The sequence below is a fragment of the Danio rerio genome, chromosome 7 (genome assembly GCF_052040795.2).
Source record: "Danio rerio strain M-AB ecotype USA chromosome 7, GRCz13ab, whole genome shotgun sequence".
Classification (NCBI taxonomy): Eukaryota; Metazoa; Chordata; class Actinopteri; order Cypriniformes; family Danionidae; genus Danio; species Danio rerio.
The window spans coordinates 26,648,853-26,672,089 of NC_141027.1; the positions used below are offsets into that span (position 1 = coordinate 26,648,853).

The following is a 23,237-nucleotide window of genomic DNA, read 5'->3' on the forward strand; positions in this document are numbered from 1 at the left end:
TCACGCAAACCACCGACATAAGATTACGCATTTATTATGTAAAATGTTACTACTCGTTTTGCCTATTAGGCAAATAAATACAGTCACATTAACAAGAAATCATATATGCATGCATCTCTATTGGTCATCTAAACAGACAATAAACAAAACGTTTTTAAACATGGCTAATTATTTTCAGTATATTGCCCTTTTGGTATAATGCTAGTTTCTACACAACCAGCCAAGACTACAATGTCAAAATATGGCATAAAATAGCAGGCAAATACCCAGAAATATTTAGGAGCATCTTAGATTTACCTCTTACCGGTCACCTAAGTTCACTCTTGAAAATTATAGATCATATATGCATATTCTTTTTATAGTATGTCAATAGATGTTCAGGTTTAGACATTTTTTTTGTGTAGATATGTACTGTATCAAGCGCCCTCTGTAGGACACTTCTTCATTTCCTGGAAAAAAAACTATTATTACAAAATGACATTCTATCTGCTTTAAATCTACAAACACAAACAAAAAATAAATCTACTTGCTTTTTTCCTTCTCTCAGCTGTTGCCGGAGTCAGTAAATTATTAAAGTGTAACTCGTTATGTAACCTCTTCATAATGTCATATTTGGCTGTTGTAACAAAAGGCTATACATTTACCACAATAAAACTTAAATTCCAAAAAAATATATATATGTACTTTATGCAAGAGATAGGTTTAGAAAAAACATCCACATAGTTGCATGTAACGGTGTATGATATTTTTAGTAACAAAGGTGTATAAATGCATCTGCTTGTACTGCTGGAACAGTGGTTTGTAATTACTGTAGGCAGTGAGTGTGTAAAAGGCACCAGTGGACAGTTATTCATGATGACATCATGCTTGTCAACGTAAACATTTCTGATCACATGAACGCTATACAATAACCCTCAGCGTGTTTCTGGTTGCAGTGCAGTGGCAGTTGTTGTAGGCTTTGGTGGCCAATGTAGAAAATTAACAAAATCCAGAATATGAGGTCATCCAGTGGACGTAGTTTAAAAAAAACCAAACCTGAAAATCCTCCAGACTGATCTGTTAGTTAGAAAATAAGCAGATTTGTGAGTAATGTGTTAGGAGCTTTAAGAGAACACAGTGTTGCGCTGGTTTGTGTCTCCAACTTTCTCAAAGAACATAAAATCCTATGAAAAAGAAAAAGAGAACAAGAATTGTAGAGTCAGAACTGACCATTTACAGTGTTCTTATTACAAGTTTACATGCACTTAATGCATTAACAGTAAATTAAATTATGCATAATTCTTGCATGCAGTAACCCAAACCTCATTTCATTCATGTTTTAATTAATATTACTCAGTACTTTAAATGTAAAGCACAGTATAAAAAGAAGACATTTAGTACATTATAAGAGTGTTTAATTAATAAAATGGCATTTAAATAAAAAAGTAAATATAATGTCATAAAATTGGTGAAATCATGTTCCATCACTATTCAGTGTCATAGATCTATTTGTGTAAATTTCTTCTTAAAAAAAAAAAATACATACATACATACATACACTTACACCAACCGGCCACTTTATTAGGTACACCTTACTATTACTTGGCTGGACCCGCTTTTGCCTTCAGAATTGCCTTAATCCTTCATGGCATAGATTTAACAAGGTACTGGAAATATTCCTCAGAGACTTGGTTCATATTGACATGATAGCATCACGCAGATGCTGCAGATTTGTTGGCTGCACATCCCTGATGCAAATCTCTCGTTCCACCACATCCCAAAGGTGCTATATTGGATTGGGTTCTGGTCACTGTGGAGGCCATTTGAATTCAGTGAACTCATTGTCATGTTCAAAAAACCTTTTGGATGATTCACACTTTATAATGCGTTATCCTGCTGGATGTAGCCATCAGAAGATGGTCACACTGTGGTCATAAAGGCATGGACATGGTCAGCAACAATACTAAGGAAGGCTATGATGTTGACATAATGCTCAATTGGTACTAATGACCCCAAAGTGTACCAAGAAAATATCCCCCACACCATTACACCACCAGCAGCAGCCTGAACCATTGATACAAAGCAGGATGGATCCTTGTTTTCATGTTGTTGATGCCAAATTCTGACTATATCTTCCAAATGTCACAACAGAAATCAAAACTCAGACCAGGAGTGGCTCCTGGTGTGGTCTTCTGCTGCTGTAGCACATCCGGCTCAAGGACGTGTTGTGTTATCAAAAATGCTCTTCTGCATACTTCGGTTGTAACAAGAGTGGTTATTTGAGTTACTGTTGCCTTTCTATCAGCTTGAACCAGTCTGGCCATTCTCCTCTGACCTCTGGCATCAACAAGGCATTTGTGCCCAGATCATCTTGACCATGTCTACATGTCTAAATGCATTGAGCTGCTGCCATGTGATTGGCTGATGAGACATTTGCATTAACGAGCATTTGGACAGGTGTATCTAATAAAGTGGGCGGTAAATGTATAAACATTTATAGTTACATATATGCAAAGAAGTGATCATACTAACATTTTATTATAATTCCTCGCAAATTAGTACATTTTTAAAGAAAAGTGGCAAAGTATAAATATTTTAAATGATAATGATTTTGTTGCATTGTGACCTTTTAATATTCTTTAAATGTTTACTTTTACAAATATTTTAACTATCATTATATTGACATGGCTGTCCGCTGTAAATCATAATAACATATATGACAGTCCCAATTTCTTGCTTAAGAACGAACAAACAAATGAATGAACAAAGATAAATTAATAAATTGATTAATATTTTGTAATGTAACAGTACGCGTTCTAAACCTGTTCTACACATTTATGTTTTAAGGCTTTTAAATCCCCATTTGGTTATTGATCCAGCTATCAATACAGGAAAGGGAGTAATTTGATTTATTGACTGCAAAATGGTCAATGAGATGTAGTCTCAGGTGTAATGTAAAGCTATTATCAAGTATTATCTTATGATCTAGTGCATCCGAAACCAGGTCCTGTAGTACCTCAACAGTACAGAGTAGAATCCGAAACGGACCTTATCTAAAATGACTTCCCTCCTAGGTAGGATGTGAAAAACAGCATGTGAGCAGATCGGTAAATCTGAATAAAAAGCTGATGAGTTGAATCAGTTGTGTTTTATTTGGGAGGCTTTAAAAAAAAACTTCAGAGCTGGATTGAAAAGCACTGATCTATGGTATGGATAATTAATTGTACCATTAGCTCAATACTCACGATAAGAAAGCAAGTTCCCATAAGTACAGCCTTCATCTTAACATCCATATCCAGAGGGAACTGAATACCAAAGTTGTCGGCGTCGGTAAAGACTTCCTTCAACAGACCAGTCCACTGCTTACTGATCCGACCAATAGGCTTCCCAGTGCCATCCTTGCCTTTGAGCTTAAAATAAAACAATTCATTAATGTATTATTTGTGTACGTTTGTACATAATAAACATTTGCACAGTATCCACACATTTATTATGTTTTGGATGTAATTAATCATTGGACAGCACTAGTAGTAGTAATAATAGTAATACCAATATTATTAATAATAATAATAATACAAATTCACAAAGAGAGCATAGGTCTGCCAGTTCTGAAAATGTTATTATAATATTTGCCTTTGAATTTTGTATATGACAAGAGAAACAACATTTCACTTTTATTCTAATTTAATAACTTTACCTCAAAGTGTACGTCTCCACAGCAGTTGCAGGCCATGCAGGGCCCCTCAAGCTTCATCACAGTCTCCTTGTTGGGTCCCATGATGGAGAATTTGGGGTAACAGGGGTGCCAGTCCTGCTTTACGTAGCCTATGGGGGTTCCCGGAGGGGCCTGAATCTCCATCTGAAGGAGAAGTTTTAGAAGGAAGACACTGCTGTTATTTATATGCATAAGTATTAATGTATCTATTTGCAAAATTATACTCGTGTTCAAAGCTTTGGAGTTGGTAAAAACATTTTAAAGAGACGTTTCGAAAATAAAAACATGTATCTTACGCTCAGAGAGACTACATTTATTCCATCCAAAATACAGTTTAAATACATTGTTTGTTTGTGTTGTTTGTTTATTTATTTAGCGCTTTTACAATGTAGATTGTGTCAAAGCCGCTTAACAGAAGTTTTAGTAAAGTTCAGTTTGATTCAGTTCAGTGTGGTTTAAATTTTACTGCTGAAAGCTCAAAGACTGAAGAGCTGAAAATAGCTTTTGTTGATTATTATTTTCTTTAGAAATCATTTTAATCATCATATATCATCAATATTCAAAATAGTGCATTTAATATTGTAGTGAAAACATTGTTTCAGAAGCATTTGGATTAACATAAATATTGAATAAATCATTGTAATGTTGATGTTGGTGCATTTAAACTACATAAACTAAAGAGAGAGTGCGTGACTGCTGACTTTACCCTTGAAGGTCCCTACAGACTTTGTGCCATTTATAACTCGTAAGTTACACACGTTCATGTCAGCAGATCACCCAGCACTTCCTTTAGACATGCGGTCACTAGGTAAGACTACAACACATGGTCAAATCATAACTGTATTTAACAGATTTTTACATTTTCGCTTTTACTTATGTAACCTTATAGGTCAAAGGAAAAGAATGTATATTAAATGCAAGTAAAGCATCTGCTTTAATGTTACAAATAACATAAAAATGAAATATAAGGGTGAAATAATCCATTATCATTCATAATCATTATCATATCATTGATTCTGACCTGCATTCGTTATATTAATGAATGAATGATCATAATTACCTTTTTAAAATATTCGTCACCATGCCCTTGCTGGCAAACTTATAAAAGTTGGTTTGAAGGATAGTGGCACAAAACTAAAATAAAGATGTTGGTCAGCCAATCATTCTTGCTCTAACTGTTGCATGACAAGATTTGAATTGAATTGTTTCTGATCTGCTATTTGGGTTTTCTAGTAACAGATTCCGCTTGTCTTTTTAAAGGTTTTGTACCCTCAAGGCTTTCACTTCCTCCACCAGGCCAATGATCATATTCTGCTGTTTTCTAACCAACTGAAACTTTCTCTGTCAACATGTCTAGCGATATCATTAACCACCTCCACCTGCGTGTTAAACAAAAAGATGACTTCCCACCAAAAAAGCTTATTTTTTATAGCATAAGCTCAGCGCCAGCCCACGCTCTCTCCACAGAAAGTCCACTATATAGTTGTGCTTTACACCATGTCTTTTGTGAATCATAGTAAAATGCATGGAATTTGATCAATTTAAAAGTTGTATATTGTTCAGGGTCCCCAATTTGTGAAGTTTCACAAGCTAATTTCAAGAGGAGCATGTGATATGATTGACTAAAGCTGGCCACTCATCTACAATTATTAGCTAGCCAATCAGATTGATCCAAACTCACTATAAGTAGCCTAGTTAGAACTCCTCCCTTATCTTCGGTTTTCCGAAGAAACCCCCCATCCACCCCTTCTCCTCCTTTCCTCCTTTACCAGGGGAGCTCTCGAGAACCAGCTGATCTCGTACTCCCCTCACATGCTCTATGGACCAGACGGGAACCCTGGGCTCAACTATCTCCGAGCTCAGGGTTCTCTCCCGGGACAGCATGCCAAACCTGCTAACTTCCTAACAATATCTAAGTGTGAACTCTTGAAAAGCCAAATAACAAAATCCCCTGACTTAAAAGGCAGAATTTCCATGACAGCTAATGATTGGGAAAAACAGGCCACAGTTGTGCTTGTATATTAATAAGATATGTTAAAATAAGATAATATTAAATAGTTATAGCTTGATCAATTGCAAGACTTCAATAGTCAATATCAAATTGCTGCAAAGATCTCCCTCCCCTATATTTAATAGCTCGATAGGAGTTTTATGAACTTTATTCATTTTGCTTTTCGGTCATCTACTTTTCAACACCCAGTCTTTAAAATAGCCATTTTAAAGCCAAAGCTCTTAAAACTTATATTATGCTGGAATGTTACGCTTGGTAAATGGGAGCATGAAAAAAGTAAAATGGAAAAACCCCAACCATAACAAACCGCACAAAACAGCTTGACATGGAAAAATTAAGTTTCGATAAATGATAAATAAAATTAAGTGACAAATCACAGATTTTGCATGAATTGTCAAAAAATACCCTAACTTTCAATGTGTTGAATAAATGTTTAATAAATGTTTTCACATGTACGATAGCACCAGTGTGATCAGCCTAGGCTGGTCCCTGAAGTGTACGATCACACCGGTGTGATTAGAATGTTCAGAGCGCATGGCATCACATGCTAAAATTTTAATCTGACTGCGTGTGCTGAGGCACAGAAACAGGTGAGCAGCGCTTGTCATAAATCACAATTTATCTGTGCTTTCAAACAAATAACATTGAGTTTAGATTTCAGACGTTCAAATACATATAACTACTGTATTGTTTATGTTACTAGAATATTTTTTCTATTCCTCTTGCAGATAAACTGTTGCCTACCTTCATGTATCTTGAAAGAAAATTATGAATAAACATGACCTAAATCCTGCAGCTCGGCCCCATCTAGACTTTATCATGCTGCAGGAGAGTGAGAAGTCTAGATGGAATACAGCCGAGGATATTTGCGTCAATATAGCGTAATGTTTGTGACACTGTACAACAAATTATATTTTTACATTAACGTGAGGGTTGGGTTTAAGGTATCTGTAGACACTAATAAATACAGTGGCACTCATTATCTGTCATATAACAAACAATACTACCTTTATTAAGCGGTTTAAAAGACAAAATATATCTTCTATCAAATATTTTTGAATTGGAGTATCAGAAATTTTACAATATAATAAGAAAATTTGACAATATTTACAGAAAAGGGCAAAAAGAAAGATAATACGATATATAGATATATCATTGAGGCTGGTGAGTCACGTGATAAACTTGACCCATCACCGTGGGAACTTTCGAACACAATGGATTCCAAGTAATTGTAAAACAAACATCACATAGGAGTGTTAGGTGGAGTATTTAAAACTCATGTTGGAAAAAACCCTCATATTCCAGAAATTGCATGACCTGTGGGAACCCTTATTATTAAAACTCTGACTGATTTGATGCTGTAAACCCCATTTTGTCTTGGACCGTAGCGCTGCATTTCCCTGATCTGTTACATGGCCTGTCTGACATACCTCTTGCAGGCAGCAGGGGCACCAGCAGGACACGCAGCGGTAAGGTCGGATCAGTCGTATGACCTCTCGGTCCATATTGTCTTTGATCTTCATGTCAAAGCTGCGCAGGGCACCACAGCAGTTGCGTGTGCAGCAGTCATTTTTCTCTTTGGCGGAGTAGATCTTCTGACCCAGACTGTTCTTGATCTCGTACTGGTTGTTGGTCTCGAAGCCAATGAATGCTGAAGATGACCAAAAAAACATGCAGGGAAGTTCAGTATGTTCAAGATGAGTTCAGGAAACCTATGAATAAGTAAATCTCTGGGTTTAAACCAAATTAGGGGGTTTTCACACTTTGTAGGTGTGAAACAAACTCATGCTCTGTTAGTGCTGCCATCTCAACTGTGATTCACACCAATCCAGTTGAAAAGCGTCTTTTATACAAACAAATGGTTCGACTGGAATATGAATGCAACATGGACCAAAGATATCCATTTAGACCAAAAAACAGCTCACAAGGTCCCAAGATGTGACCTTAACGAGGACAGAATGCTCTAGCACAGTGGTTCTCAAAGTTTTTGCACCAAGCACCACCTCAGACAAAAATGGTCTGTAAAAGTACCACCAAAAGAACCACCATAATGACCAGTGTTGAAATACAGTAGGCCTAATTAAGCAGCTACAGCACTGCACAGTACAAAAATGAGGCAGATTAAATCTTATTGTTAAGAATATGTATTATTGTCAGCCACTTTAAACATTACAAATAGTTTAAACTACAGAATTAACTGTGCTTGCAGACAAAATAAAAAATAAAAAACACTTCACTGTTTAAATTAGAATGTGCTTTTAAAATGTAAATAAAAATGCCACTGCTCTTAAAAAGTAACAAGAATCAATGGATAGTAGTTTATTCATCAAAACCTGGAAATGTTGCTTGGACCAGATAAATATAGGCTTTGTCTGTCTGTCTGTCTGTCTGTCTGTCTGTCTGTCTGTCTGTCTGTCTGTCTGTCTGTCTGTCTGTCTGTCTGTCTGTCATTCATTCATATATACATTCATACATTCATACATACATACATACATATGATTATAATTGTAAAAGATTATAATCTAATATTATAATTAGATCTGCTGCACGTAATTTACAGTAGACCTATGTATATATACACACACACACACACATATATACATACATATACATATACATATATATATATATATATATATATATATATACACATACATATATACATATATACACATATATATATATATATATATATATATATATATATATATATATATATATATATATATATATATATATATATATATATATATATATACACATATATACATACACACATATATATACACATATATACATATATACACAGTGCTTGATCAATTTATATGTGTGATATTTTTCACGATTTGCTGCGAATGAGATCACTTTTTAAGTGAACCGTGAAGTTCGCGTTTATCGCGCACAAACTACTTGTTTACTAGCAGACTTGGGTACAGTTCACGGCCCCTCCGTCTGTGCACACAGAGAATAACTTTAACCATATTCTACCTCTAAGCTTCAAGCATGGCAAAGTTGCTTGAGTCTATGTTATGTGTCTCGTGCCATTCGATTTACATCCAAATTAATTAGCTTAAATCTGAGGTAAACTAAACCGAAAGCCATGCTGCTTTACAAAACAAATAACTTTATATATTGAGAACACACATTATTTTACTTAACTACATGCACACATTTAACACATTTGTAATTATTTTACCAATGATGCAGCAAACAAAGTAAACATTCAAACCACATTAGCATAATCGTACACTTCAGGGAACAGCCAATGCTGCCTGATCACATGAGTCCCAGTGTTATTTTACGCGTCAAAGGGTTTAAAGTGTGTTCTTTTTTCTTTTTAGCGATTCTTTCTTTCTACCACTAAAAGGAAGCCCGCCTACCACTAGTTGTATGCATACCACAGTTTAAGAACCACTGCTCTAGCACACCCAGTTTTTCTCATCACAGTCACAAAGCCATTATAGATCAATACTGGTGGTCACTTCACAGCAGATGTAAGACACAAATTCCAACCACAGTATTGACACATTTAAAAGCACTTCACAGGTTCACATATGCTAAATTATTCGATGCATGCATGCACAACCCCTTTTAGCTCAACACGCAACATTGTTTCAATTGCCATCCTTTAATTTTGTTTAAAAAAAACTCATAAAAAGCCTCATAAAAAAACATTTTTGTTTACCATCTTTAGGTTGGTCCTGAAAGTGTGAATTCTATGTGAACTAGCACAAAATGTATCATTTTGTTTTATTTTTCCCAGCTGAAACCAAGAGAACGATGTGAGCATAACCACAAGTGTAAACACACTCATGAAGTTGTTGTGAATAAAATAAATGTTGCAGGGTTCATATAATTATAAAAACTTAGAAAAAAAAACTAAATAGATTTTGTCTAACTGCACCTAACTTTAAGTTCAACACCGAACTGATTCAAACGACATACTCATAATAGAGAAATAACTCACCCTCCAACAACTCCACTTTCTGATGAATAAGGATCTGGTCAATCTGAAATGTAAAGAAAATACTAGTAACAACATTGAGGACTGCATGATATTTGGTCAAAAATAGATAATGACATTGCACAATTCGAAGAAAACAATGTAACCAGATGACTAGCTCTATTTGGAAAGAATACTTTATCTAAAAGTGCAGTAGGTGATTGTGTAGAGACTTTCAACCAGCACAACTAAAATGTTTCTGAAGACAGTCTAATAGTAATGATTAAAGTAAATGATCTAAATGTGTTTATATGTGTTTTTATATTCTGGGTAAGGCATGAGACTAAAAAATGTTCATCCAATTGAAATTTGTCAGGCTGATAATTCCCATAATTCTGAAAAGTAGCCCAAACTGTCTGTCTGTTTTACAGCAGTAAAAACAAATGCTGAATCAATATTGGAGTGACTTTTGCACGCTGAAGGAAGGACGACACCATGGCTGAAGTGTTTCATTTAGACAGGTAATGTTATGTTTTAAAACTCTTTTAGTCAAGCAAAGCTAATGTTGATTGTGTTGTTTTACGAATGGGTTATATGCAGGAAGTGTTGTTCAGCCACTGAAAACTTCCGGCGAAAGATTTATGTGACTATTTTTAGTTTCATAAGGACCTTTTACAGCATCGATAATGTAGATATTTATTTAGTTTAACAACAAAACATCAGTAAATAGTGCTATTCTGCCTCGTCTACTTTAATAAGATGAAGTTGGTTTTATATTCACATTGATTCATTTTAAACAATGACAGACTGTGACGCGAACTGTGCTAGAGTAGTACAGTTTTTCATTGGGAATTGTAGCAGGGCTCGAAATTAACCTTTTTGCCTGGTAGCACCGGTGCTCCTAACTTAAAAAATTTAGGCGCATCAGCCAAAATTTAGTCGCACCCACCAATTATGAGCACCGTTACTACAAGTTTTATACAAACATATTGATTGTATTTGAAATTAACACTAATCAAACTAACAAGCAAAAAAAAACATATATAACGTTATATGCAAGCGTGAGGAAAATATGTCTCAACAAAATCCCGTTAACACAAGAAAATAGATTTTTATAACATAACTGAGTGACCAAAGCTTACACGGAGCACTCACCGGCCCTGCACGCACTGCTTGAATTAACGTGTTAACGGTATAACTAGTAAGATGTGTCATTATTTGCAACTGTAGATGCCATGGTTTCTAAAACAAAATCTGTCAAGTGTTATGTTATCTTCATTCTCATCTTCAGCGCTTTACAATTTTTCGCGGTAGTAGCTCTCTGTCATCCGAAGCCAGAAGGCACTGAGTGATTGACAGCTGATATTAACCAATCATTCGCGTTCAGTGCTAGAGCAGTGGTGGGCCAATAAGAAGAGCGCAAAGGCAGGGCAAGCATTACGGACTTGGATTTGTTTACTGAAGCAAGTTGACATGACAACTGTTTTAAACCATTTCCTAGCGCTGCGTTTCGCGTTTCAAGTGCAGACAAAAAGCTTAGAGATGCATTCTGCGTGAATGTCTCCCGAATCCGCGCATGTGCTGAACATTTTGCAGTAAAAAGTGGTCGCACACCACAATTTTAAACACTCGTAGAAATGCTCCCAAATATATTTCAAGGTCGCATAGATAAAATTTCGGGCGCATATGCGACCAAAATGGTCGCAATTTCGAGCCCTGTGTAGTATTATAAAAGTACTATGAAGTTTTCTAACTGGCGAATGGCATGATCTAGTGGGTCTCTGTCATCTTTAATGTGCATGTTTTGCAGTTTCAGGAGGTGTGGACAGCAAGAGAGGGATTGTATTTAAAAGATATTATGCTAACTGATAGCATTTAGGCAGATCACCTACTGAACCTACTTGCTTTTGTAGTGGAGGGCATCAGCACAAAAACACAATACATTACTATTTTCAATTGACTTTTTTTTTCTCTCTGAGGTGTCTAAAGTATTTGGGTACAGAAACATGGCGTAGTCTTCCCTGTATAAATTAAATACAAGTAATGTTTGCTAAAACAAAGGTTATGCCTGAATGCTTTAAACTCGCTTGAAATGTTTACACAGTGACAGGCCTTAAAACACATGCAAATACTAAAGTTTCACTCTTTTGATTAAACTTGGCAGTTAATCCACAAATAGTATGCGTTCTGAACTGTGCTGTCTGACCAGCTATCTGAACTCCTGTACAATGAATTGTTTTATCATTTATCGTTTGTACTTAACTAGTAAAAATTCAAAGAAAATCCCACATTTCTCGCTCAGAATTACACAACACTGTGGATGTACACTCTTAAAATTTGGGCTGTAATTTAATGATGTGCATTTTTTGTGAAGCTGCTTTGGAACGATAATTATTGTGTAAAGCGATATACAAGTAAACTTGCATTGAAGCAGGTAACATAAGGTCATTTTAAATCCTGTTAGTTAAATTTTAGTTTTTTGCTTTACATTCCACGCCGTTTACACTTCACCTAATATTAGCAATTGGGCATCATATGTATATACATGTATATTTATAGAACACAGTGTTTGTCTGACTCTACAAAACAAATATATCTACCCATAACATTACAGCATCGCCTCACAATGCACAAATATGGCACTAAAATTAATGCCAAAAAACACAAAATGACTCAAATCTCAATTCTTTTTAAAGAGTATAAAAAAATCCTCTTCCTGGAGACAAATGCTCTCATAAAAACTCTACTATGGTGCCATTCATCTGAGGTAAACAAGTGAATGTGATCTTGGAAAAAAAAAAAAAGACATGGCCCACCTGAGTGAGGTACTCCAGACCCGGTGGTACTCCAGCAGGCACTGCTATTGGTGCAGGTACAGCTGCAGGCACTAGAGACAGTCATGAAAAAAATAACAATATTTCTTATCAATAGTTTTTAGAATACTATGTAAGAGAATACAAGCTTTACCTTTATACAGACTTGCATTGCATTGAATGTGCACATTTAATCAGTTCTTGGTCTTCCCTAGAAATCAAACATTGGCATTGCTAGTACCATCCTTTACTTTTCGTTACTATATACAGGACAAAACCTTACATTGCCTTCATGGTTTTAATGTTCAACGGAATGTGTGGATACAATTAAAGAAGCTAATTTTTTAATGAATCCACACAATTGAAGCAATGCATGTATCTTAGAAATACAAGGTAGCTATTTCACTTATTGATTAGTCAATGTTTAAAGGGATACTCTACCCCAAAATGAAAATTTACTCATGCTTAAGTGGTTCCGAACCTTTACCAAGTAATGCAAAAATATTTATTATAAATAAATAAAAGTATTATTAATATTATTATTATTATTAAATTATTATTCTAAATAAATAACGGAAATTAATTCTAAATGTAACTGGAAAACAATGTAAAGACACAACTGGAGTGATAAGCTAAGATCATTTAGAAAGAAACATTTGCATGAATATTCATTTCATTATAATTAAATTCTCTACACAATTATATAGAATACAAAAAAGAGGTTTTATAGAATAATTTTTTTCCTCGCCACTGTGGCCACTAGCTTGCATGGTTCAGGATCTGCAAAGCTGCGCATCGATGGATTGCTCTTCAGTGTTTGGACTCTCAGTAGTGATTATTAAACCACACTAAACAGAGGTTAAAGGCTGCATCCGAAACCGCATACTTCCATACTATATAGTACGCTAAAATCAGTATGCGAGCCAAGTAGTATGTCTGAATTCATAGAATTTGAAAATCAGTATGCGAGAAGTACCCAGCTGCGCTATCCCATGATGCCCCGTGAGCGAATTCATGAATGGGAGTAAAGTGACGCAACTGATGCAGGTAGGTCACATAACGATGACAAAATGGCGGATGTAGTACGTCCGAATTCCATTCATACTTTTCACAATCATACTGTATAGAACATACTTTTCTATTGGCCGAGTAGAACGTTTAAATTCCTTGGCTTATTAAAGTGTACTTATGCACTTACACACTCAACAGCATAGTATATGTATGTAGTATCGTCCCAAATGGAGCACTAATGTTTTTTCTACTAAGCAGAAATTCAAACCAACGGTTGCCAAATCAGTGACATAAATGATCAAACTATCAAATAATACCTGCCGTGAGTATTACCGCAATCACCATCGGGAGGCACTATAATAACTCTCGAAGGAGAATTTTACTTTCAAAATAAATAAAGTTGTCCAACATGTGCACCCAATAGCTCCGCCCCCTCCGCTACGTGGGCAAACCTGCGGTCGTTGAGTGCATGAAGTGTCCACCACTACACACTTCATTTTACCGGCTGAATGAATGCACCATCTGGGTAATTAAAGTGCACTTATTATTTTAAGAGTTTTCAGTGTGAACGCACTACTCACACTATTTATACTACAAAATGGCATAGAATAGTGCATGCGAATAGTATGCAATTTGGGACGCAGCTCTAGACTTGACAAATGGCAGAGTTTTCTAATCATGGTCCTTTTTGCTTCATGCAAAAGAAATTCATCAGGAGCCATGCTTAGTCTAAATAAGATCACCATCATATTATTAAAACTTAGCCGACACCTCCAAATAAAAGGCTGTTAACGCCGGTTTCACAAAGCATGAACAGCGCATACTTTTTCTCTCCGTATGTACCGGGATTCAAACTGGGAGCAGAGCAGCGTGTCAGCGTCAAGCAGGAGCAATGTTTGAGGTGCGGCAATATGGTTGTCAGAGCAGTTTCCTTTTTGAGTAAACTACATTGCTTTCACCAGTGTTGGTTCGGTTGCACACAGAGAATAACGTCTTAATTTGGGATTACCACTTAAACTATATACCACTTAAACTATTCCAATAAAGCATTTAAATTTGAGCACAAAATTCTTATTTCTATTATATTTGATGCATAAATGAATAATTAGATTGATTCTTGAGTGTTAAGCTGGTGCAGTTAAGCTTCTATGTTTGTTTTCTGATCAATGTATATATGTAAATAAATGCCTCAAATAATTAACTCTTTTGATTATATAAATTGATTCCATCTCTGCAGTGGACTATTCCAGATCCAATTAATATAGATTTATTGTTTACAAATGTTTTGGTTGAAGTCTTCGTTCTATAATTAGTGGAATAAAACAAAATGTCTAAAAATGACAATAATATCATGTATCGCAATAAAATCTGTGACAGTATATCCACAAAAATTATTTATCTTGAAAGTCTTGTAGATTTGGAATGACATTGGGATGTCTAAATGATGACAAAGTGAAATTTAGAGAGTAAATGAACCATTTAAAATATAGTATATAGGTTTACCTCCGTACGGTTGACCCGGCTGAGGTCCTGGACTAACTGGACCAGGCTGATACATGATTGGCTGATCTGGAACTGGTTGGTACCCTACTTGGAATCCTGCTGGTGGTGCATTTTGCCCAGGATCTCCATAACCTCCCATTGGATAGGGTGGCATGGAGTGTCCACCCGGCTGTGACATGGGATATGGAGGCTGGTTTGGAGATGGGTAGCCTGGAAAAACACAATTAAAATACAAAGAAAGATAAAAATGTATTAGCATATTGATTCTTTAGCTAAAATTCAATCTAAAATGGAATTCTAAAATACCATTTCTGATCTTGACATTTTGTCTAGTTGTTTGTTAGACTGAAACAGCTGCAAGAAACATGGTTTGTGCCACGTTAACTCATTAACAGGAACTTTTTAGTGAAGATTATAGAGAGGTTATTTGGTTTTGTATACATTTTCCAGTCACAAACTGATTTGTGAACGCACCAATTAGATATGTACCGTTTAATTCAAGCTGTCTGTGAAAATCATACCATTAAGCCTCAACACTGGGATTTGAGTTGGTATACAGTGGATTGTGAAATTACTGGAAAAACTGACCAGTCCAGTTTTAAATAATACATATGCAAATATTATTATATGCAAACATGTATGATGTGTGCATGTGTGTTAGGGAAAGAGATCTCAGCATTGAGATGGTTCATGCTGGTCTCTTGTGTTCAGTGGAATGGATCTATTTTAGACGGCAGCAAACATGTGAGGCATTCTTATTTAAAAATGCATAGAAATAGCCACCACTAACAGAAGGGTTCATAAATAATTCATTGTAACAATATTGACTATTTACAGCAGTTATCAATGAGAAAAATCAGTAACAACGCATGCAACTGTAAATATTATTTGATGTACATTTCTAATTTATGCTAAATTGCATTTATCGATATATTAAAAGGTTTTTTATATTTAAATTATTTATTTATTTTCTTTTCAGCTTAGTTCTTTTATTAATCTGCGGTTGCCACAGTGGAATGAACCGCCAATTTATTCAGCATATGTTTTATGCAGCGGATGCCCTTTCAGCTGCAACCCATCACTGGGAAACACCCATACAATTATTCACACATACACTACGAAAAATTTAGCTCACCCAATTTACCTATAGCATGTCTTTAAACTTGTGGAGGAAACCGTAGCACCGTAGCATTGGGGAAAACCCAATAGTTAAATTATATAGGTTATAAATTAAGTATATATATTTTTATATTATTTTATTTATTTTTTTAAAGTGCAGTAGGTGATCTACCAATAATCGGTTAGCAATAGCATTTTAGCTTTGGATCAAAACCACGCCTCCTGAAATCGCGAATGGGCCCACCACCACACGACAGCTGACAACCCACTAGTTCATGTGTCATTCGCCAGTTAGAAGTGCATGTAGTGGTTGCCCTGGCGGCGTGCAGGAATTTAACTTATTATTGTGCATTGCACTTATGGGGGATATGCGTGAACAGAAATGTGCAAAAGCCCAAATCTGCATTTGTTGACAGACAGTTTGGGCTACTTATCGGAATTATGGGAGATGTCTGCCCAAAAATATTTAATTGGATGAACATTTTTTAGTGTTATGCCTTACCCAGAACATAAAAATACATATAAACACATTCAGATCATTTACTTTAATCATTACTAGTGTACTGTGAAGAGACATTTAACCAGCACAAAAAAAATGTTTCTGAAGACGATCACTGACTGCACTTTTAACTACCTTATTAGCATTTTGGAGCTGCACAATGATCTTTAAATCTTTTAATATTTCATCAAATTATATTGTTTTTAAATATGCCATGGTAAAAGTTTTGACTTTATCACAATTATTTACATGTTTGAATTTAGGAATTAATAAAAAAAAAAGATTAAATGATTGTGACAGCATTAAGAAAAGGAATTCTGTTTTTTGTTTTTAAACCTTCTGATTATAAAATCCCAAAAACAAAAACAATTCCTCAGACATATTAAGCAGTAAAACCTTTTTTAACACTGATAAAAAGTTAAAGCACCAAATCAGCATAAAAGAATGACTTTTGAAGGACCGTGAGAAAGGTCACGAAACCTGTGGTGAAAACACAGTGGGTGTAGCATAATATTTGACACATCTAATCCTCCCATTGTATATCCTGAACTGCAATTCTCAAATGAAAAGATCAGATTTTTTTACTTTTCAGATCATTATCCAGGCTTTTTACAAAAAATAGGAACACATTTGAATGGGATAAAGCTCTGACCTCAGGCTTTTCATCCAGGTGCTGCCTGTTTATACAACGTTGTTTGAATGTTTGCAGGATTTCTTTACAGAATTCGAAAAGCACCTGCATTGAAAGTTTTCTATTATAAAGCTTCAAATACTAATCCGTATCCTAATCACAATGATAAGCATGAGTGAGGGTCTGTGAACAAGAGTACCTCCAAAATCATTACATGTGCAAAATAATGATCAGTCATTATTATATTTCCTGCCTAACGCAAAAAAATGCTTGTCTATTCAAGACTGACCGCCGTGAGGCACAGAAACAACAGTGCCTTTCATTGCCAACAGAGAGAAGACCCTATCGTGCATCAACACGCCCGAGGTCCACAAAACAAGTGTCTGGAATTTTGCTCGAGGAAAAAAAGTGCTCATTTCTCAACGAAATCTAAAATACATTTTAATATGCAGTTAAAAAAATGACAAATTTTTGAATAAAAATAAAAATCTATGAATTAACAAATTACTAGTAGTGTCCAAAAGTGCCTAGTAACTGCGGTAATTTGGCTCACAGCATTCATCACAAATTGCTTGTTAGTGTAGTTATGTAGGGCTGCTATTTGGGGATATGTTTTGGCAAGCCAATCACATGCACATGCACATTGTCATTCATTCATTTTCCTTCAGCTCAGTTCCTTTATTAATCAAGGGTCGCCACTGTGGAACGAACCACCCACTTATCCAGCATATTTTTTTTACACAGCGGATGCCCTTCCAGCTGGAACCCAGTACTGGGAAACACCCATACACACTTACATTCACACACATACACTACGGCCAATTTAGTTTATTCAATTCACCTATAGCACAAGTCTTTGGACTGTGGAGGAAACCCACGTGAACATGAGGAGAACATGCAAACTACAAACGAAAATGCCAACTGACCCAGCTGAGACTTGAACCAGCAACCTTCTTGCTGTGAAGCGACAGTGCCAACCACTGAACCACCATGCTGCCCATATGCACAATGTATTTTTTATTATTCGCTTCTTGTGTTTCAAAGTTATATCTGGTGAATAAATATCCCCTGATGCTTTCCCTGGCGTCTGGTAGACCAAGTGAGCTCACATTGTATTCAGACACTCGATCAATGCTAATTTGATTCTCAAGACCCGCCACATGGAATTGCAACCCGTTTCCATCATGTTATCTTTCTATTCATGGTCACGTGCATCTCTGGAGCAAAAGCATTAAGCTAAGTGCTGGGAAGAACACTCAAATCTTCCTTCAGTCTTGGTCATTGAAAAGTCATCCATAATTCCTACAGACATGCACTACCACACTTGATTTAAAAGAGTTCATTTGGATTTTCTCACAGTTGTAGATGTTCAGAGTAGTAAATCATTAGAAAATCTACATAGCATGCGATTCATGTCACTTCTTCTAAAAATATTTTTAAAAAGCAACATGGCGAAAAGTAGAAGAAATACGTTTATGTGGAACGCAAACCAAGTCAATCATTAAAACAGACTTCCCACATAGAACCAATGAATAATTCATGACCTTCTATTGGCATTTCACTTTGGTGAATATGCTTGTAATGGACAGTCTCATCTTGTCATTCCAGTTTTTCTGGCTAGTTATATAAACATTGCTGGGTCTGAGTCATTCCCCAAAACAAAAGGATGGGGCAAGCCCTTTTGCAACAGAAAGGATTTTTATTGAGTCATGCATTTAATAAACCACTTACACAGGAACTTACCCAATACATTTGATCCACACACCCAACGTGGACTACATACTTTCAGTCTGCTATGTGAGAGATAGACGGAATTCTGTTAAAAACACAGTTGTTCCAAAGAATATCCCTAATGGGGTTAAGGAATCACTTGACTGCCAATTTAGCAGCAAAATGCAGTCTGGTTTGGACGGGATAGACATTTTTTTTAATAGTAAGAAAGTTTAAAATGATAGCAGAACACCAATATCTGCTTTGAGGCACACTTGATCTCAGTTTTTCATGTATCAGTTCTGTAGACTTAAACTCCGATCTTAAAACTGTGGAAACTTATAAATGTGGAACACAGCCACTTTTATAGGCTTGACTTCCTGCATTCCTCTCCCACGGACCTCCAGGATAAATGTTTCCACCAGAAAACACACCTTCATTTCAACAGGCATGAAGCTGCACAAATTGCACTTGAGAGGAAAAATGTAAATAGAGCGTGTGGATGGTTTTCAGCACAGTGAACTGTAAACTTTATGAATGAGTTCATGCAAGCGGATAAGCTGGGCAACTAGTGCAAAACTCACTGGCTGTTTAAGTTAATGTATTCTGCAATTCCAGTAAGTAATAAAAACATGCATTTCTATTAAAAGAATTGATAAATAAGTGACATTGTCATTACCTGGTCCAGACATGTTGAAGGTAGATCTTTGACTTTCAGATCCAATGTCTGTCTATCAGCACCACGATCACTATGTGGGCGAAAACATTAAAAAAAGTTTAGTTTGTGCAGTAGAAAAACAGCAGAGCCAGTTTAGACTGAACTTCAATTGAACAGATAAGTCTTTGTTCAGTCAATACTATAATAACAATACTAATAAGAACAACAATGATTGCGGTGGAGCAGTGGGTAGTGCTGTTGGCTCACAGCAAGAAGGTCGCTAGTTTGAGCCTTGGCTGGGTCAGTTGGCATTTCTGTGTGGAGTTTGCATGTTCTCCCTTTGTTCACGAGGGTTTCCTCCGGGTGCTTCGGTTTCTCCCACAGTGCAAAAAAAACATGTGGTATAGGTGAATTGGGTAAGCTAAATTGTCCATATTTTAGGTGTGTGAATGTGAAAGTGTATGGATGTTTCCCAGTGATGGGTTGCAGCTGGTTGGGCATAAGCTGCGTAAAACATATGCTAAATAAGTTGGTGGTTCATTGTGCTATGCGACCCCATATTAATAAAGGGACTAAGCCAAAAAGAAATTTCAGCTTTTACACTTTTTGTTACTATAAATATTTTGTAATGTGGTAATTAAACAAGTCACAAAGAAAATTTAGCAAATTACGTAATGATGAAGAAAATTTACATTTGTAAATATAATATTTATCCATTAAATATATAAATAGCCTATAAATTCTATGTTACGTCTTTCATGAGAAAAGTAACAAATTATATCACACAGAAAAATCTATGTTAAACTTACATTTTGATGGTAAAAAAAAAACTATAAATCATTTTAACAACTGGGCATTTGACAAAAACATGATTTGATCCTTGAGTTACAAAAGACACAATTTGAACTAGTATAATCAAATTTAGATACAATCTCATTTGTGGGGTAGATATTGTGTAGCACTTTCAAGTGGAATTCTTTAACTTTGTTGGAACACAGAATTTGTAAGGTAAGAGCCAACTTTTTTTTCCCCAATTAATTTTATCTATTAGAGAATTACAAAGAAATTTTCCCACCGGGGTGATACTTTTCTTTGACTGAAACACATTTCTTATATTTTTAATACTTCATTTTAGGTTGTAAATGTTTGTTTGATGGTGTTTTTTTTTTATTATTTTAATTTACATTTGCTCAAGAATACAGGTGTGAAGAACAACTGTAATGAACAAAGAGCCAGGAGTTGGGAATAATGCCAAACAACCTATCAGTAGTGAGTACATCCAAAAGAGAGAAAATAAATAAATGAATAAATCAATTAAATAATACATGAATTGCAAAGTATACTAGATCAAGTATAAGAAAAAGCCAAGGAATCTCACAGTGTAAATAGCATCAATACAAATTACATAAAAACATTTTAAAAAATAAGTTTTAGTTGCCTTTTGCTACAAGAGGTAGAGAGAGAGACTTATTATAATTCTTGATGTCTATTTAAAAATGAGAAAAATGAGGGGAGATATTTATAACCTTGCATTTGTAAATGAAATACTTTACTAGCATGATTATTAAGTTGCAAAGAAATAAACATTTTCATATTGCTTCTCAAAGGAAAAAAAGTCTTTAAAGCAAAGCTCAAAATCACCATATAGGAAATTAATAATAAACTGGCAGATATCTCACCAAGCTTTCCGTGTATGGATACATGGCAAAAAGAGGCATGTTTGATGGTGAATAACATATTGAAGCAATAACGACATGACGTTATACGAAGTGGGTGTGGCAACAGTTAGTGCTGCTTATCGTGAGAGGTCAAGTAGCATACACTGTTTTTCTCCCTTACAAAGACAACAACAAATATAGTAGCACATTCACTAACCAATAATAATCATAAAACACATCAGAAGAGTTGAAGTAAAAAATTACAAAGCAATCCTTACTGAAATGTTTCACAAAAAAAGCAATAAAAGTAATTAAGATGTTCGGTTTACCTGTCGTGTAAAATGTATCATACAAATACACCCCAAACCGTAAACATACAATGTTTAGCCTAGATTTCGAAAATGAAACAGTCTACCATGCAAACTCCCACTTACATCTCTGCCAAACAGGGTTGATACTCCACAAGCAAACCTCGGGCACCAAACTCTCCTGCACTTCCTTGTAGGTGCTGTGATTGTTCGTAAATGAGAAAAAAAGAGAGCTTTAAATCGTTTCTTCGCTTTACTCTTTGGCCAAAAACGAGTGTGTTTGCAGCGTTTTAACACTACGCCCAAGCGCGAAGCAGTCTCCTTTTTTTCTCTATGAATCAATCTCCTCCCCCTTTATGACGCAGATTAGATTGAAACATTAAGAAAGCCACAAGACTTCTATTAAGCAATAAGGTTAACATTTAAAGGAGAAACGAATATGTTACACTTTTTGGTAACAAAAACAAAAATTGGGAAGCACTTGGGCATGTTTCGAAACATTTAAGCCACACCATATGATTTTAAATGCAGTCATCAGCTTGCGCAGCTTAAACTCGTTTCCTTGAACTTAAAACCACGCGTGAACACAACATCATAAATAGCCTGCTCCTCCAATCTGAGACTCATATACACAACTAAATCCTTAACTCACTGTAAATATTGTTTTACACAAATGCTGCAACGCCATATGATCAAATACATGCGAATCGTTGATTCACTTGGCAAGTTGTGAAAACTGTCGATGTTTAGGAAGTTTTAACGCCTCGTTTATCTATTTCAACTATGGAAAGGAGTTTCAATCTTCCATGTTAACATTCAATCTTATTTAAGTGTCTGTTTTATGAATAAATATTAGTATACTTATAAGCTATGCTAAGTTTTTATGATCAGGGATGAGTAGCAAATAAGTAGGCATATAGTACCAAGTATTGAATGATTACTAAGTGCAAATAGTCTATAATAATAGCTACAAGTCACAATTCAAAAGCATGCCAGTGAAATCTGATTATCTGAATGACAGATCCACAAAGAAGTCAGTCAACAATTTTAAATGTAGTAAATAAAATAGTTATAGTCAGTATTGAAATATGTACTATAGTATGTCCTGCTGTATTTGTTTGTAGTAGATGTAGTTAATAACACTCTCAGAAATAAAGGTATATGCAATCTGACACTGGGGTGGTACTCTTTTTAAAAGGTACAATTTTGTACCCTAAAGGTCCATATTAATACTCCAAGGGTGCATATTAGTATACATAAAAAGTGTTTGTCTTAAAATTTTAGGTACTAATATGTACTTTTAAGGTTTCAATATGAACCCTTTAACAACAAACGTGTACCTTTTGTAAAGGTACCACCCCAGTGACACCTCAGATTTCTGAGAGTGTATAATAATAAGCAGTGCAAGTAGCTTATGAATATGTAGTCTACAGGTATCTAATGATTAGTTTTAGTGCTTCATAAAAAGTGCTAGCATCTATCATTAAAATGAAAGCGTTATAGTGCCCAAATAATAAGTGTTAAAAGCTAGAGAAAAGTGCCTTTAGTGAAAACAAATAGGCTTAATACTTCTTTGATAGAAGTTAAGCCACTGGCCATAAATGAAAAAAGCTTTTAAAAGTTATATATTTTTAAATTAAAATAACATAATAGATGTATACTGTAAATCAATATTTGAT

General features: G+C 35.3%; 2 protein-coding genes across 33 annotated transcripts in view; one reads left to right on the top strand and one right to left on the bottom strand.

The window, feature by feature from the left end:
- LOC141375369 (uncharacterized) overlaps positions 1-23,237 on the top strand; it is a 52,087-nt gene that overhangs the window by 17,296 nt on the left and 11,554 nt on the right. For 14 of the 31 annotated variants that reach the window (XM_087261134.1, XM_087261142.1, XM_087261121.1 and 11 more), the window contains 2 exons: positions 10,080-10,169; positions 20,788-20,861. The exons of 2 other annotated variants lie outside the window; for them this stretch is intronic. Coding sequence is in view for 13 of the 29 variants with exons in the window: in XM_087261121.1 (XP_087117247.1) it covers positions 20,841-20,861 (21 nt within the window). In the remaining 16 variants the exon portion in view is untranslated. Of the gene's footprint in view, positions 1-10,079; positions 10,170-17,507; positions 20,862-23,237 lie in introns of those variants that run through there. 15 more of the 31 variants (XM_087261136.1, XM_087261143.1, XM_087261138.1 and 12 more) reach the window with 4 other exon arrangements.
- plscr3b (phospholipid scramblase 3b) lies at positions 19-21,848 on the bottom strand. Of its 2 annotated transcripts, none has more exons than XM_087259047.1 (9): positions 21,272-21,306; positions 19,614-19,683; positions 14,976-15,185; positions 12,465-12,535; positions 9,673-9,715; positions 7,136-7,356; positions 3,677-3,838; positions 3,225-3,389; positions 19-1,163 (listed from the first exon to the last, which is right to left on the bottom strand). In XM_087259047.1, exons 2-9 carry the CDS (start codon positions 19,624-19,626, stop codon positions 1,104-1,106), a joined length of 945 nt encoding a protein of 314 aa, XP_087115173.1. In that variant the 5' UTR covers positions 19,627-19,683; positions 21,272-21,306; the 3' UTR covers positions 19-1,103.